At 49.9% G+C, this 16,697-nt stretch overlaps 1 protein-coding gene, 1 long non-coding RNA gene and 8 other non-coding genes across 13 annotated transcripts; 6 read left to right on the forward strand and 4 right to left on the reverse strand.

Annotated features, from left to right (window-relative positions):
* The first annotated feature begins 823 nt into the window (after positions 1-823).
* Positions 824-896, forward strand: TRNAK-UUU (transfer RNA lysine (anticodon UUU)). The gene has a single exon. It is a non-coding gene; the product is annotated as a tRNA-Lys (tRNA).
* A 579-nt stretch (positions 897-1,475) lies between these two features.
* On the forward strand, positions 1,476-1,547 carry TRNAQ-CUG (transfer RNA glutamine (anticodon CUG)). The gene has a single exon. It is a non-coding gene; the product is annotated as a tRNA-Gln (tRNA).
* A 424-nt stretch (positions 1,548-1,971) lies between these two features.
* On the reverse strand, positions 1,972-2,053 carry TRNAL-UAG (transfer RNA leucine (anticodon UAG)). Its single transcript has one exon. It is a non-coding gene; the product is annotated as a tRNA-Leu (tRNA).
* Positions 2,054-2,553: 500 nt separating this feature from the next.
* Positions 2,554-2,640, forward strand: TRNAR-UCU (transfer RNA arginine (anticodon UCU)). The gene is given in 2 exon segments: positions 2,554-2,590; positions 2,605-2,640. It is a non-coding gene; the product is annotated as a tRNA-Arg (tRNA).
* A 558-nt stretch (positions 2,641-3,198) lies between these two features.
* HES7 (hes family bHLH transcription factor 7) lies at positions 3,199-5,685 on the reverse strand. The gene is made up of 4 exons (XM_069542406.1): positions 5,630-5,685; positions 4,622-4,717; positions 3,964-4,051; positions 3,199-3,647 (listed from the first exon to the last, which is right to left on the reverse strand). The coding sequence occupies exons 1-4, from the start codon at positions 5,669-5,671 to the stop codon at positions 3,199-3,201; spliced, it is 675 nt and encodes a 224-aa protein (XP_069398507.1). The 5' UTR covers positions 5,672-5,685.
* LOC138414675 (uncharacterized) lies at positions 3,228-15,919 on the forward strand. 4 transcript variants are annotated; one of them, XR_011246944.1, is made up of 3 exons: positions 3,228-3,292; positions 9,127-9,335; positions 15,652-15,919. It is a non-coding gene; the product is annotated as an uncharacterized lncRNA (long non-coding RNA). The 4 variants fall into 4 exon arrangements; XR_011246941.1 differs by lacking the exon at positions 3,228-3,292 and adding an exon at positions 7,591-8,604; XR_011246942.1 differs by lacking the exon at positions 3,228-3,292 and adding an exon at positions 7,734-8,392.
* TRNAG-GCC (transfer RNA glycine (anticodon GCC)) lies at positions 7,314-7,384 on the forward strand. The gene has a single exon. It is a non-coding gene; the product is annotated as a tRNA-Gly (tRNA).
* LOC138415524 (U6 spliceosomal RNA) lies at positions 11,328-11,432 on the forward strand. The gene has a single exon (XR_011247282.1). It is a non-coding gene; the product is annotated as a U6 spliceosomal RNA (small nuclear RNA).
* Positions 15,920-15,953: 34 nt separating the features above from the next.
* TRNAS-CGA (transfer RNA serine (anticodon CGA)) lies at positions 15,954-16,035 on the reverse strand. The gene has a single exon. It is a non-coding gene; the product is annotated as a tRNA-Ser (tRNA).
* A 419-nt stretch (positions 16,036-16,454) lies between these two features.
* Positions 16,455-16,528, reverse strand: TRNAT-AGU (transfer RNA threonine (anticodon AGU)). Its single transcript has one exon. It is a non-coding gene; the product is annotated as a tRNA-Thr (tRNA).
* Between the last annotated feature and the right edge of the window lie 169 nt (positions 16,529-16,697).

The following is a 16,697-nucleotide window of genomic DNA, read 5'->3' on the forward strand; positions in this document are numbered from 1 at the left end:
GGGAGACAGACATTAGGTGACACCTGCATGATTGGGACATTGATCTGTTCCTGGTCAGAAGTCAACTGATGCCCTGTCCGCCCACTCCTTAACCTCCTGGAAAACCTTTCCTTCTCTCTCTCCGTCAGAACTGGGCACAGGGCACCCACATTCCTAACTGTGAATCATCCATGTGAATCACTATACACAAGTGAGCCATAAATCACACGTGATTAGAGCCACACGCGAGTCAAACATGCATCTCTGCACATGGCGTAGGGGTCATAAACAACCCTCCTGTCGCCTCCTGAAGTTGGTACCCTCCTCACCCCCAACCCGGCCCTGTGGGTCCCGGATCTATGGCACGGCGGAACTCAGTGCCTCTCCCTTGGAATGTGGCCGATCTGGGGACCGAAGCGGTCTCCGGGAGCACAGCATCTGAAGGCCTCATGTGGCATTCTTTTCTCTCCGCGGCCCGCCCTTGGCTTTGGGGCGGTAGGCAGGGTACCTGGGCGGTAGGCCCAGGTACGTGGGGTGCCTGGGATCTAGGTCATCGGACTGGGAAGAAACCTCTCCCAGAGGGAAGCCCTCTGCGGAAGCGCCCCCGCGCGGCCGTGCCAACGCCGCACCCACCCAGCTTCCGCGGCGCTTAGGCTCTAGCGTCCTAACACTTGCTATGCTGAGGGGGGTTCGTTAAAAAGCAATCATCGGTAACTGGCTTCACCAGCTTTCTCTCGGTTTCTTCTGGAGTCCCTTGCGTACACACAATACTCGCGCTTCGCTGTGCGAATGAATTTCGTCAATACAAAACTCTTATAGAAAGTAGAACAGAAAATAAGGGAGAGCCCGGATAGCTCAGTCGGTAGAGCATCAGACTTTTAATCTGAGGGTCCAGGGTTCAAGTCCCTGTTCGGGCGATTGCTTTTTCACTATTCGTTGGTGCACGACAATCTATGGATTTTTCAGTACCGTCAATATTTGTATTCCTTCGAACATACATAACAGAGGAAAAGAATAACGCAAGTTTGTTAGATGGTGTTAAGAGGGAACGAAATTAAAGTGCGTCAGGGTTTTATTCAGAAGGCAGAAGGAATGACAGTGGAGTGAGAGCAGAGATGTTTTAGAGCCATACGTGTGAATTTAATTTTACTAGGAGCCACACATTAGAAAGAGTACAAAGAAATAGGTGAAATTATTTTTTGAAATTAATTTTAGTAAGAATTTATGTAACCCAAAATATCCTCTTATTTTATCATGTAATCAATATTTTAAAATTATTAATGAAATTGAAACTTTTTTTCATACTGTCGTTTAATTACGGTGTGTATTTATAATGAAAGCACATTTAGATTCATATTTCAGGTGCTTGATAGTGGTATTCATCTTACCCAACAACTCCGTTTATTTTGCTTTATCTCCTGAGAATGGCAAAGTAGAAGCAGACTAGGAAGTTTGATAATATATACATAGTCTCTAGAAAACTATGGAGCGTCGTCGGTTCCATGGTGTAATGGTTAGCACTCTGGACTCTGAATCCAGCGATCCGAGTTCAAATCTCGGTGGAACCTTTATGTTTTCACTCAATACCAGTGTGTTCTATTGTATTATTTATGAGTTTTGTGTACGATATTCCCTTATGTTCTGAAAGGATCTAAAAGAAAATTACGTTGGATCTTACCTTTTCAGCTTTCCAGACCAGAAAATTCGAGCCTCTACCACGCCGTTAGGAGAATATACAGAGTCACTTCAATGTATAGCAAATTGTACTAGTTTTGAATATTATCTTATGACATGTCAAAGCGGAGATCGATAATGGAGATCCAAGATTTTTTTAGAAGTTTCCATTTTGTATTAATTTGGGGCTGGGATGCAGACTTCAGTTCTGTCTGGAATACAAGTTGGTGAGACTGCTACCAGGAGTTTTCATAAAACTAAATAATATTCTACAAAGAACTTCCTGAATGGTGCTTAAACCTAAGAAAAACTCTGGTCTGGCAGCGGTGGGATTCGAACCCACGCCTCCGAAGAGACTGGAGCCTAAATCCAGCGCCTTAGACCGCTCGGCCACGCTACCTGCGTGGGGGACAGCGGTCCTCACAGTCCTCCTAAGAGACTAGAAGGGAGGGGGTGGCCCTACGAATCCTACATTGGCTACTTTTCTTCAAAGAATTATGGAGACTCCTTCGGACAGTAGAGCAGCAGATGACAAAGCAGGCTGACCAGAAGAAACAAAGGCACACAGAAATTAACAACAAAACAGGTTTATTCTTACGGATGAGGCCACATCCGGGAGTGGGGTGCGCCTGAACTAGAAGCATTCCCCAAACCTGCAGCTGGAGCTCCATACTCGCTTGCTGGCTCATATTCCGTTGCGCTGTTTCCTCCACCCTTGTGCTTCCTCACTCCCACTTCGTTCACTCGCTTTGCGCACGCTAACTCTTCCATGGAGGCCTCTGAAGTCCAAACCTCGCGCTCCTGCCACGCCCCGCCCAATTCCCTCACAACCCTCCCCCTCCCCCCGCCCTCTTCCCATTCTAGTACCCGTAAGCTGTCAGACGCTGCCGCCCGCCAGGTGGCTCTGTGGCGCAATGGATAGCGCATTGGACTTCTAGTGACGAAAGAGCGATTCAAAGGTTGTGGGTTCGAATCCCACCAGAGTCGATTTTATTTTATTATTTTTTTCTTTTCCTCTTTATCCGGCTTTTTCTTAAAAGGCTCCCACCCTTCTCCCCCTACCCTATCTCAGCTGGTTTCAGTTCCCACCTCAGCCTCCGCTCTGCTCTCTTCTTTACTTACCTGTCTGCCCCGGGGCTCGGGCCGAGGAGAGCAGGACTGGGGGCGGGAAACAGAAGGGGAGGGAAAGTGGGCGTGGACGCCGAGATAAAGGCAGGCCCCTGGCTCGGGGACACACGGGGATTTGATAACCACTTTATTCCATGCACTAGGGACTCGGGAAGGGTCTGGGGCTGGGCTGGGGGCAGAGGGTACAATCCTAGACGCCGGGGGGTCGGGGTGGGGGGCAGGGAGAAGGGACAGGAACCAGGGAAATATATATTTATATAGATACTCTAATATAAACCACATCTCACCCGCGCGCGGCGCCCGTGCGCCCCGCCGCCCTCCCCAACACCTCACCCGGACGCCCGGGTCCCTCTGCTGCCCTCGGGCTGGAGTCTCTACCCCTCCCCCCAGCCCCGCCCCCACCCCACCCCTCAAAGCTCAGGGCCAAGGTCTCCAGAAAGCGGGCGGCGGGGGCGGCGGGGCCTTGGGCGCCCCGTCTTGTCTGTGAGGCGGCGGCGGCGGCAGCAGTCCGGTGAGGGGGGCCGGCGCGCCGGAATCACCGGCTCGAGGGGAGCAGGGGGACGGGGACCGCGCGCAGCGCGGGCTGGGGGGGCCCTTGTGAGCTGGGGGGCGCTGGTGGAGCGCGGGGCCGGGCGCTGGGGCGGCGGGGTCCAGCGGTAGGCGCGGCGCGGGGGGCCTGGGTTCTCCCGGTTCCGGCCGGGGCGGCTTGGGGCGCAGGTAACCGTGCAGCGCGGAGAAGAGCTGGGCGCGCGCGGCCGGGCTGGCGTCTTGCGCAAAGGCCGCCAAGCGGAGCAGGCACTCGCGGAATCCCGACAAGTAGCAGCTGGCGAGCGCCTCGGCGTCCTGGGCTGGGGATCGGGGAACCCCTGAAGGTGCGGCCGGCGGGAGGACCGGCGGGCCGGGCAGGGGGTCCCATCGGGGGAGAGGGAAAGGGGCGGGGCGCAGAGATACCGAAGCCGGACAGGCGCAGAGACAGAGACAGGAAGCCGGATGGACAGAGGGAGAAAAGGAGGGAGACACAGAGACAGACACGCGTGGGTGTTATTATTAACCTCGCCTCGGAGCAAAGCCTGCCACTTCCCAAGCCCACCGTCCTCCGCGGGGTCCTCCCCGTCTACCCAGACCCGGGCCCCAGTGAAACCCCCCGCTCCCTCCCTCCGCTGCCCCACCCCCGCGCTGTACCCGGGGGCTCCACCCGGCTTCGCTCCCTCAAGTAGCCCACGGCGAACTCCAGTATCTCTGCTTTCTCCAGCTTCGGGTTCCGGAGGTTCTACAGATGGGAGGGGAGGGCGCAGAGACAGACAGGGGTGGGGAGAGAGGGGGAAAGTGGCAGGGGGAAGAAGGGAGGGGGATGCGGGAGCTGGGGGTGCCCCCGGATCGCGTTTGCGCGCGGACCGCAGAGTGCGCTACGGAACACCGAGTGGAGATGACCAAGAACGGTCCTGGCCCACCCTGAGACGAAACTGTCCAAACCGAGGGGATGAAACCAACCCATTGTGCGAGGAGGGGATTTGAACAGCAAACCTAGGGAGTGAAATTAACCACCCCGCTGCCTATCTTGGGGAGGGGTCGGAGGTTGGGGGAAGAAGGAGAATTTACAGACCCAAAGATTGAAACTGACTGACCCTGGGAGTGAAATTTAGAGCCGGGTGTTGAAACTTACAGACCCTAGGGATTGCGATGCAGATCGCGTTCTGAGAGCGGGAAAGGGGGCTGGGCTGGAATTCCAAGGTCCCTTGGGGCCAGGGTCTCCAAAGCATCAAATGTCCCTACCCAAGTGGGAAGCCCTGGGACGCGAGGACGGAATGTTTAGGGGCGGGGTGATGGCAGAAGAACTGACCTGGTCCCGGGTCCGCTCCAGCAGCAGCAGCCTCAGTTCTTCCAGGCTGCGGTTGATGCGGTCCCGGCGCCGCTTCTCCACGAGCGGCTTCAGCATCTGCGACCAGCAGGAAAGGGAGAGCGGGGCCGACCCGACCGAGACTCAGCGCGGCCGCGGGGGCGTCGGGATCCCGCCGCTGGGATAGGCCGGCCCTCCACCCCTTCCCCAAGACCCCAGAGAGGCTAGGGCCAGGCCCATTCGACCCCTCTCCAATCCCCCTCCCAACGCCCCTGGAGTGAATTTCTGTAGCTCGCCTCCTCTCTCTCCCGGGTCTTCTGCTTTCTCCTCTCTCACTCTTGTCCTCCCTCCTCCCCTCTCTGTGTCTTTCTTCCTCCTCCTCCTCCTTTCTCTCTACGTCTCCGTCTCGTGCAGTCTTTCTCTGTCTCAGTGGAGAACTTTGGGGGCCCTCTTTGCGCCCAGACGCGTGGGCCGCAAGGTGCCGGGCTGAGCTGGCGGCCCTGAGTGTAGAAAGGGAGACACCCAGCGCGCCCGCGCCTCCTCCCCTCCCTCTAACCCGTGTGTGCGGTCACCCTTCTCCACTGGTTCTGAAGTCTTCCACCCGGGCTCGGGCCTCTGGAACCTTCTCTTACAAGGCTGCATTGGGCCAGAGCCCTCTCACAGCCCGCGTGGAGCGAGTGCCCATCCTCTCCGATTTTTATTTCCACCCTCCTCCCTTAGCTCTGTGCTCCTCCTGCTTATTTTACTCAAATTCTGCCGCCGCCCACCCCGACCCCTCGAAGGCACAAGGTGTCAACTGCCATCACCCACACCCAGACCTCTGCCTCTACCGCCCACCCAGTAACAGCTCTTACGCTGACCCCTTCTCCATAGTTTGCAGCTTCCTCCCCATCCCCTGGCTCCTTGGGTCCCCCCTTCCTGCCCCGCGTCTCCAGCCTCTTCCTTGACCCTCAGGGACCCTGTCCCCTCCTCAGTCCAGGGACCTCTGCTCCCTCCCCGCCCTCCTCTCACCTTGGGGCCGTCCCTATTCTCGGCTCGATCCCGGGTGACCATCGCTCCTCCGGACCCTAGTGTGGACCGAGTCTCCGCTCTCCTTGAGCCTTATATCCTGCAGGCCCCGAGTAGGGGGGAGGTTAGGACCAGGGCCCGCCCCTTCAGGATCCCACAGGACTCGACCCTGGGCACGAGGCTCCCGGAAAGGGGAGGGGCACAAGGGGGCGGGGGGAAAGGTGGAAATGGCCTGGGAGTGTGGGAAATGAGGGGCCAGTGCGGCACCGGCTGGTTTAAGGACCATAAGGCTGTATAATGAGGCGGGAACCTAGCTGAAGGGAAGTTATTAGAGAAGAGGGAGTTGGAGTAATTTGGGGACAGAACTCAGGAAGGGAGTTCAGAGTTCCCCCACCCCGCACCCGTTCACTATTTCAGTTTTCTTGGGAGCTCACTGTACCCCCACTAATACTGAAATAAAAAAAAAGTTAGCACCCCTCAGCCCCTAAGCTGGATCCTATACACCTTTCCCCCAAAGTCACCTCCTACTTGGGATAGTCACCTGAGTGTGCTGGCTGGATCTAATTCACCAGGGACTTTGTCTGGCGGTGGAAGAAGCTCTGTGCGATCTGTCAGCCATATTCAGTTCCCCCAACATCTATCCACTCATTGTGACCACTGGGCACCGGTCTAGGCTGGGACCCTTCATGCTGAGATATAGGCTGGAGGCCTGGTTTATCCCTGCAAGTTTCAGTGGGAAAGAGGATGTGTTGTCAAGTAGCTATTTTAGACTGACGGTGAAGTAGGTGCTCAGGGAAAGGGTCATCATGAGGGATGGCTAGACTGGGGCAGGGGGAAGCCTCATGGAAGAGGTAGGGAGGCTTTGAAGCACCGGTGGAGACATCTTTCCAGTTAGAAGTATTTGATTAAAAACTAATCATAGGAGATTCAGGCCCGGGGCTGCCAGATGTGCTCCCGGGTTCTTCGCTCCTCCGGACCTCTCATGATTATAGGGGAGCAAAGAGCAGGCAGTTTTCTTTAAAAGATAAAAAAAGGAACGAAATAAAGGGGATCAACACCCACCTCAAACCAAGAGCATGACACAATGCGGAATGATGCCGAGAAGATAAAATCAGAGACTTAACGGGATGGCAAGAATACCAGGGACGGACACAAAACAGGGTTGGAGACTGAGTCAGAAGACAGCTTCGTAGTAAGAGACGGATGGGGCTCCTCCGAGCCCTCCCAGCTCCCGTTCACAACTTGGTTTTTTCACGAAGCTTGCCTTGGCAAAGTCCGAGCTAAAGGAGCTCAGACCTTGGGGAGGGCGCTCCCATTTGCAGTCAGGAAGCCCAGCACATGCCACCTCCCGCTACCTGAGCCAAATGGGAGCGCAGATGTATGGCCTCAGAAGCCCCCGCTGCCCCCCTCCTTGGGAACCTGGGCTCGGGCTGAGTTTTTGTCACCTGCACGCGAGGCTCGGGGCCCCGGGCAGTTCGCACCCGGGTGTGGGGCCGCCCCTGGCCATATGGGGCAACTTTATGGCCGGGTGACCGGATCCAGGCGGAAGGAAGGATGGCTCGGGGCTCCACCCACGTCTACTATTGGGACTGTTCCTCTGCCCTGCCCCTGGCTAGAAAGCCGCTTGGAGACGGTCACCACGGTGCTTTACAAGATGAGACAGGTCCAGGAGGCTTTGGGCACCCTTGCATTGGTGGTTCAGTGGTAGAATTCTCGCCTGCCACGCGGGAGGCCCGGGTTCGATTCCCGGCCAATGCATCAGCTTTTTTTTTTCCGTTCGAATAATGCTGTATTTCTTGTTTAAGATTTCTACCAAATATTAATGTTTAACTTTTCTACTCTGTGTCAAAGTATGAGGCTTTGGGTCGAGACCCTGATTCCGAACGTCCTCACACTCCCATCCTCCCAGCCTGGGGTGGCTGTCCACAACCCTCCTTCTAACCCCCCCTCCCCGCCCGCACCTCCGCAGGCGTGACCCTGAGAAAGGACCGCGCGCTGGGATCCCTGCCCCGGGGGTCCTTTCAGCCCTCCGCGGGGGAGGCGCGAGGTCGTCCCTGCCCTTAAGTTCTAAGACTCTGGCTTTTCTTTCCTTTCCTCTTCCTCGCTCTTTCTCTTATTTTCTGTCCTCTGGAACCCGGTTTCTTTTTCTAAGTCCACGGTCACGGCCTTTTTTTGTCCCGCCGTCTTTCAGCGTCTCTGTCTCCCTCTTTTTCACATTATTTCCAGGTCTCCTGACTTCTGCGCTGGCTCTCTCTGGGTCTTGCGTGGTCTCTGCATGTCTGGCTCCGGGTCTCTGGGATGGTCCCTCCAGTACTCCGTGGCCGCCCGGCCCTCTGCGCTCCCACGCTCCGGCTATCCCCTGGGAAGCTCGCTCACACCTCCAGGTTCCTGCCACTCCCCGCCCGCCCCTTCCCAGCCGCTTTGATCCCGCACGCGTCGGGTCAGCAGGTGGCCGGGCTCCCGCCGACTGCCGCGGCCACTTGTGAGTGAGGGCAGGGGGCCGGGTCCCTCGGGCTCCGGCGCTGGTTTTCCACCGTCTTCTCCTGCCCTCGGCCTCCCTCCGCGCCCCTCCTCCGGCCGCGGGCTTAGGCTGCTGCGGGCCCGCGTCTCTGGGCCACTGAATCCGGGGTCTGCGTCTTGTTTGTCTCGGTCCCTCTCTCAGGAACTCGCCCGGAGTTCGTATCTCTGTCTCTGGATCCTGACTCCTGTCTCCTTCAACTTCATCTGGGCTAGGCTCGAAGTCTTTCTTTTCCGCCTCTGGATTGTGTGAGCGACTGGGAATTCTCTCTTCTCAATTCTAAGCCATAACAGTGGCCCCTAGAAGGAAACTCTAGAACAGTCTGGGCATTTGTATGTCTATGTGAGCAACCCCTGTACTCAAATCAGGAAGCCGCTATTTCTGGCGGGCCTCTTGTGCACCAAGTGTTGTTAGGCTTGAGGGTACCTTGCATCTGGACTCTCCTGCTACTTACATTATGGTGGGTGAAGGGGAGACAGACAATGACTAAGAAAACCGAAAGTAATATAAGATGACTACGAGGGTGGGGGAGGGGCAGCCAGTCATGGCAATGACTTGAGAGTGCAGGTCTAGTTTACTCTGGTGATCATTTAATAGGGAAACTTTTGTGTTCTATGACAACTTAATCACTAAAGAGATGTTGCCTATAAGCTTAAGTTACACATTATGGCCCATCTTTGGGAGCCCTGCCTCCCAGGTAATGAGCATTAAGTTAAAACACCTTTGTTTAGCTCCCAGGAAACATCCTAACCTGGCCTGCCTGTCAGTGCCTACAGGAAGAAATTAACACAGTTCTGACCAGAACCAAGAAATGTTTAACTTTATTTCTTCCCTTTTTTGGTATACAAGAAGCCTGAATTCTAAGTCAGGCCAGATGGTTCTTTGAAACAGGAGTCCACCATCTCCTTGGTCTGCTGGCTCTCAGAGCAAAGTAGTTATTCCTCACCCCCTAACAACTGTCTCTCATTTTATTGGCTTGTAGCTACAAGCAGTGGGAGCTCCAACTTGGTAAGCCAGTAAAGAACCTTGCTGATCATGGCCACCTGAACCTGGTTGGGGACTCCTCCAGTAAGCTGCCAGGACCCCTTGTCCAGAGGATCTGCCCTTCAGAATTCCCTGGAACAGCATGGAGTGCCCTAGCACTTGACAGCTGGATGGACATTTGAGAGCTAGCAGGCTCCATACTGTTGGGTAAGTCACTCTGGTGTCTACAGCCATAAACCTTATTTCCTCTTTCTTTGGGACTTTTTCTCTGCAATATGCCAATTTGTTTTGTATTTGAGTAAGTACCTTGTTGGAGAGAGGCAAGTGTTGTTGAACTTTTACCTGGTTTGTGAACTGGTTCCTTAGTTTCTTTGGATGCTAGCATTTTTGTGTGCCATTTGAGGGGGGGGGGTCTTGTATTTCTGTATTTTAAAATGGGAGAAGGGACTTCTTGGTAGTCCAATGGCTAAGAATCTGCCTTGCAATTCAGGGGACACAGGTTTGATCACTGGTCAGGGCGAATTAGCAGCAGCAGCAGCAGCAGGGAGCTAGGATCCTACATGCCTTGGAGCAACTAAGCCCACTGGTGTACCACAACTACTGAAGCCTGTATGCTGCAATGAGTCTTAGTTGCAGCCAAATGAATAAAATAAACAATTTTAAAAACATAAAAATAAATGGGGAATGTTTCAGCTATCTCTAAAGAAAGTCCTCTGATATACATTTTGGATAAATGATCTGATTACAGCCGAGAACTGAGAACTCATGAGTGGGAAGAATATATTTTACTGAAGCAATGCATGGCCACAGTACCTGTTAGGATCTTTAAAAGGGGTTTAGGCACAGTTATCTTGGGCCCCTGTGCACCAAGTACTGCTACCCTTGCTGTGTTAATTATGTTATTTGCAGTCTCCTGTGTCATTGGTATATGTAAAACCCCAAGACCGAACTTGAGGGTCTGTTAGGGTTTTCTGTTGTCTTTTGGGTTTTATATTTCATTTTGTTTGGTACTATTTCTCTATTTACAACCAAATTAATTTTGTGATATTTAAAGCTTTTTACTGATGTCAAATGGAAGAAAGTAACAATTGGGGGGGGGGGGTGGAAATCTGTAGAACATTCCCAGAGAGAAGAGAAAGATTCCACAGGGTTCCTAAAATCAGCAAAAGCCCCATCCCAGAATTCAGCCCAGTTGGTTGATACCAAAGCAACAAGTCATCCTTTGGATAGTTAGAAATGGTCAATTGCTATTTATGGTTTTATGGTGGCTATTCTGGGAAGCAGTAGGGAAGAATAACAAAATCCTTTATGTGTAAGCATTTGTGCTATTACATCAGGGAAAATAAGAAAGGGAAGGGAATGGGAGTGAGAATGTGTTGCTTCAAACTTTATCTCCTAAAGCCAAGCAAGCTCTTAGCCACTCCAGGTGTTATACCAAAAAATCCACTCATTGTACCACCTTCTGTTCCTACCTAGCCCCTAATTCCTGACTGGGGCTCAGGACTTCACCTTCTCATAGGGATCAATTAGGAAATCCTGTGTCTGCAACCCACTCCAGTATTCCTGCCTGGAGAATCAAATGGACAGCTGCAGTCCATAAGATCACACAGAGTCAGACAACTGAAGTGACCTAGGACGCACACAGGCACGTGTTAGTTTCTGGGGCACAGGGACTTAGTCTGGTAATATAAGACCCAACAGCGCACCCAGTTTGGGCCAGAAGCCACCCCTGGGGCAGGACGATTTCTCTTAGGTTATCTCATAGCAGGCCTGCAAATGACCAGCTGGCCAGGCTTCTCAGACTTGTTTAATTGGAAAGATGGAAACCCTCCTTTATAGGGAGAATCCGCTATACCTGAAGCACACTTGACCCCTGAACCAAACTGGAACCCTAGTGAGAGGAGAAGGGCCTTATGAGAGCACCACTTATTAGTGCATCTAGACAGGGCCTTGCAAAGGAGAACCAAAGAAAAGGGTCTGAACAAAATTCAAGAAATTCAGCAAAACAAACGAAAGCCTATCTGAATTTTTGCAAAGGATTTATCAGGCCTACAAACATTATACTATGCAGATCCCAAGGCCCCTGAAAATATTAGAATGTGCCTCAGATATTAGGAGAAAGTTGCAGAGATGAGATGGGGCATTTGAAATGAACCCTTCTCAATTGATAGATGTTTCTTTTACGCTGTTTAACAAGGAGTGCATGCTTCGGCAGCACATATACTAAAATTAGAATGATATAGATAATATTAGCATGGCCCCTGTGCAAAATGATGACAGGCAAATTCAATGAATTTTTTTTTTACTACAATAATTTTTTTTCTTTTTTAAGAAAAAGATTCCTCATTCCCGGTGCAGACAACCAGGGTTCAATACATAGTCAGGGAACTAGATCCCACAAGCCACAACTAAAGATCGCTCGTGCCACAACTAAGACCTGGTACAGCCAAATAAACAAATTTTTTTTTAAAAAAAGAATGAATCAAGCAAGCTCATTGCTTGAGGGGAGAGTGCTGCAGCTCCTTTGAGGAGAAAGAAGGTATGAAATATTCATTTTGGAGAATAGGAAAGCAAACCTTCTAGGATAGAATAGGATTTCTAGGCAGGCTGCAAGTCCATTTGAGATGTGCCATCAAAAATTACAATTTCAAAGGTGAATTCACCATGAAGCCAATGAAATGTACACTTTAGGACCCCTCACTTAAACACACCTCTGTGAGGGTCCTAGCAACCCTCACATGACCATATGCTTCTATAAAATTGGCCAAAATAGATATTTTAACTGCAAATGGTAAAGACCACTGTCTGTTTTCACTCCCAACTTCCCCTCTGTCACACAGTCCCCCTGTGTTGAAATGGCTGTGGGCATTTGGGGATATGTAAATTGCTAATTCGGTTACTGTGGTTCCCAGTCACTTCCACACAAAGTTAGCCCAGCCATCTGCTGTGGGAATGGCTTCCAAGGAAACTCCTGTCACCTGTGCCCACTCACTAGACTTCTGCCTTGCAAGTGCAATGCCAGAGGGCACAGGTGACATGAATGATCCAGGGGCTCTTGTTAACTATAAGTACATGGGTGGTAGAGGAAAAAATGAGATTTGAGATATACAAAGTCAGTAGCCAGTCTCTTGAGAGTATTAGAGGAGTGTAGGCAGGCAATTAGTTAATACCAGTAAGTTATTTTTTCTGGTCTTTGCTTCACTGTAAATATTACTTTTTGTACCTAGTTTAACATTATTTTCTTTAAAAGCTCTCACCCCTGCCCCAAACAATCATATACACTTCAGGCTGGTTGTGAGACCAGTTGGACTGGTTGGGTGATTGTTCTCCAGCTATTCCTCCTGGAGGGCACTTCCAAGGGCATTTCCAGGGTCTAAGGGGATGGGATGGGGTCTGTGGATGACACACCTCCATGTCAGTGCAGGCCTGTGCGCATGTCCGTTTGTGGTTGTGTCTATGTATGAACATAGCTTGTGTATGAGTGTCTGGGCCTCTAGCCTCTTCCTGGACGCCGGCTTAACACTGGGCAGCATCTGGGCTTAGGGGAAGGGAGCTCGTGTCCCACACGCGCTGGGGCCCTAGGGAGGCGGAGGCAGGGAAGGAACGGAGAGTGCACAGCTGGCCTAGTGTGGCGCTTCCCCTCCCCTGCTGTGACGTCTTCCTAGGCCTGGGATCCGAGGCGCAGCTCCTCCCCCTTTGTTCTTCAAAGAGCAGGCTGGCTTCCTGGGACCCCCTGGTTCCTGGGAAGGTGGAGGCGGGGGGGGGGGGGGGGGGGGGGGGGAGGGGGTGGGCGCGGGGGCGGAGGGGAGCAGTTCCTGGAGGATTGAAACCTGGGGGTTGGGGGTGGGGAAGTAGGAGGCCCAGGCCCCTGGGCCAAGGGAAGAATCAGAATAGAAGACCTCTGTAGAGCCCCAAACAAAACAGGCAATAATCCCTGCCCTTCTGGGGCACAGGTTCTTGTGGGAAAAACAGTCAAGGGTACATTATACTAAATTTATCGTTTGTCAGTTGGTGATAAGAGCTAAAGAGCAAAGCTGAAGCAAGAAAGCGGAGTGGAGATTGGGAATTGTGACTTAAAGGCTAAGATCGGGGAAGGACTCACTGAGAAGGTGAAATATAAAGAGGTGAGGCCAAAAAACCCACGTTGCTTTCCAAATACGAAAAAAAAAAAAAAGGTTGCTTTTCAGATAAAAAAAATAAAAAATAAAGGTATGACAACACATGCTCCAGGGCCACCTGAGGGAAGAGGATTCCAGTCAGATGGACAGGCTGACTAGGACAACCAGCCAGGCTTGTCAAAGGAACAGAGAGCAGCAGAAGGGGCAGAGTGGGGTTGTCTGGAGTGGAGGTAGCAAGTGCAGGAGTTGTAGGAGGTCAGATCAGAGCCACAAAGTGGGAGGCTGAGTATGTAGAACCTTCTAGGCCATTGCAAGTACTTTGTCATTTCAATGTAATGTGAAGCCATTGGAGGACTTTCCCCCCCCTTTTTTGTTTTGTTTTTGGAAATTTTAACTTTTATATAATTTCAAACTTTCAGAAAAAATCCAAAAATAGTACAAGGATTATACATCAACTATACTTCAATTAAAAAAATAGAATAATACAAGGAACTCTTGTATATGCTTTTCCCAGGTCTGTTGTTTACATTTGTTTCATTTGCTTTATCATTTCCCTCCAAATATAGGTATAAAATATTTGTTTTCTGAACCCTTTGGGAGTAAGTAAAAAACATCAAGTCCTTTTGCTTGTTGTTACTCAGTATGTTTTCTGACAAGGACATTCGTGATATAATAGCACAGCTATCAATATCAGGATATTAAAATAAACATAATACTATTATTTAATGCCAGTCCATACTTAAATTTCCTCAAATGTTTCAGTGGTATCTTTTAGAACCCCTTTTTCCCAATCCAGGATCCCACGTTGCATTTAGTTGTTATGGCTCTTCAGTTTCACTTAATCCAGAAAATTCTTGATCTTTAGTTTTTTAATATAATCCTGGAATTCTTTAAAAATTTTATTGAAGTATAATTGATCTACAATGTTGTGTTAATTTCTGCTCTGCATCAAAGTGTCTCAGTTATACATATATGTATTTTTTCATATTCTTTTCCATTATCATTTATCACAGGATATTGAATGTAGTTCTGTGCTGTTACAGTAGGACCTTGCTGGTAATCCATCCTACATATAATAGTTTGCATCTACTAATCCCAAAGTTCCAATCCTTCCCTCCCCACTCCTCCTCCCCCTTGGTAACCAAGTCTGTTTCTCTTGCCTGTGAGTTTCTGTTTCGTAGGTATGTTCATTTGCATTGTATTTTAGATTCCATATATAAGTGATATCATATGGTATTACTATTTCTTTCTCTTCCTGAATTACTTGACTTAGTATGATAACCAGTAGGTCCATCCATGTTGCTGCAAGTGGCATTATTTCCTTGTTTTTGATGGCTGAGTAATATCCCATTGTATATATACACATCTTCATTATCCATTCATCTGTTGATAGACATTTTTGTTGTTTCTGTGTCCTGGCTATTACAAGTAGTGCTGCTATGAACATAGAGGAGCATGTATATTTTCAAATTATAGTTTTCTCTAGATAAATGCCCAGGATAGGGATCGTAGGATCATGTGATAACTCTATTTTTAGTTTTTAAAGGAGCCTTTATACTCTTCTCCATAGTGGCTGTACCAATTGACATTTCCACCAGCAGTGTAGGAAGGTTACTTTTTCTTCACACTCCCTTCAGCATTTATTATTTGTCGACATTTTGTTGATGGCCATACTGACCAGAGTGAGGAGATACCTCATTATCATTTTGATTTGCATGTCTCTTAATAATTTGTGGTATTGAGCATTTTTTCATGTGCCTGTTGGTCATCTGTATGTCTTCTCTGGAGAAATGCCTGTTTAGATCTTCTACCCATTTTTTGCCTTTTTTTTTTTTCTAAATACTGAACCATATGAGCTATTTGTGTATTTTGGAAATCAGTCCCTTGTTGGTTGCATCCTTTGTAGATATTTGTCCTGTTCTGTAGGCTTTTTGTTTATGATTTCTTGTGCTGTGCAAAAGCTTTTAATTAGGTCCTAAAAAAATATAATTAGGTCCTATTTGTTTGTTTTTGTTTTTATTTCCATTACTCTAGGAGACGAATCCAAAAAGATATTGCTGCAATTATGTCAAAGAGTGTTCTGCCTATGTTTTCCTCTAGGAGTCTTAAAGTCTCTGTTCTTACATTTAGGTCTTTAATCTATTTTGAGTTTATTTTTATAGATGGTGTTAGAGAATGTTCTAATTTCATTATTTTACATGTAGCTGTCCAGTTTTCCCAGCACCACTTATTGAAGAGACTGTCTTTTTTTTTTCCATTGTGTATTCTTGCCTCCTTTGTTGTAGATTAATTAACATAGCTGGGTGGGTTTATTTCTTAGCTTTCTATCCTGTTCCATTGATCTGTCTGTTGGTTTTTGTGCCAGTACCATATTGTTTTAATTACCGAATGCCTTTTTAACACAGGGACGTGGGAAGTAAAGCAGAAGGATGATGGGATTCCTGAAGAGTCGGAGGGTGAATGGATAAGGAAATGTGATATGATTCCTAATAGCACTGAGAAACCACGTGAGTTTGGAGTTACGAATTCAAATTGGCACTTAACAGGGTTTTTGCAGGACAGAACCTTTGGAGGAGAAGAAGCAGGAGTCTGAGGCCCGCAAGAGAGCGCTCGCGGGCAGATCCTGGAATCCCCTAGAGGCTCAGAATAAAAGTGGAATCAGCACTAGAAAAATTAATTGCTTCCTTTCTGCCCCCAAAATTACTGACGCTGTGAGCAGGATTCGAACCTGCGCGGGGAGACCCCATTGGATTTCGAGTCCAACGCCTTAACCACTCGGCCATCACAGCCGCGTGCGGCCCTGGGCCTGCGCAACTATAGCTGCCTATCAACACGCCCGTCTGCAGCGAGTACCGCCCTGCTGGTGTGATATGCCACTGCGCATGCGCATGTGAGGCAACAGACGAGGCAGCTTTCCGGTCCTTCCTTCCTACCCCTAGACACCATGCAAAACGGGCCCAAATCTGAGTCAACATTCTCATATCCTTGTAGGTAGACAAAGGGAGGCTGCTAAACCATGGTTCATGAAAGCTGGAGTTGGCCTCCAAATTTGCACTAAAAGTGCACAGGGATGGAAATTCAAATGGTGAGGAACTGGCTAGATAAGAATAATCATCTTCGGTAAACTGCAGTAGAGACGGAGGGGGTAGGGGGGGTGTCTGGAAACACGTTCCCTTTGCAGCAATAATATACTATAGTCAACTACCCCAGGCACCGCTGGGATTCGAACCCAGGATCTCCTGTTTACTAGACAGGCGCTTTAACCAGCTAAGCCACGGCGCCGGTAAGGGGCTGGTTGCTTCTAGATATAGATCAGCTCTTCACGAAGGGGCACTAAACGAGAAATATATGGAACAAAGGTTGCTATCAATCTCCAATCACTTATCCTTTCCAAGTTTTTCCCCTTTCCAACTTCTGAGCCAGAGCGTTAACACTCTGCACCAGCTTCCCC

The sequence above is a fragment of the Ovis canadensis genome, chromosome 11 (genome assembly GCF_042477335.2).
Source record: "Ovis canadensis isolate MfBH-ARS-UI-01 breed Bighorn chromosome 11, ARS-UI_OviCan_v2, whole genome shotgun sequence".
Lineage (NCBI taxonomy): Eukaryota > Metazoa > Chordata > Mammalia > Artiodactyla > Bovidae > Ovis > Ovis canadensis.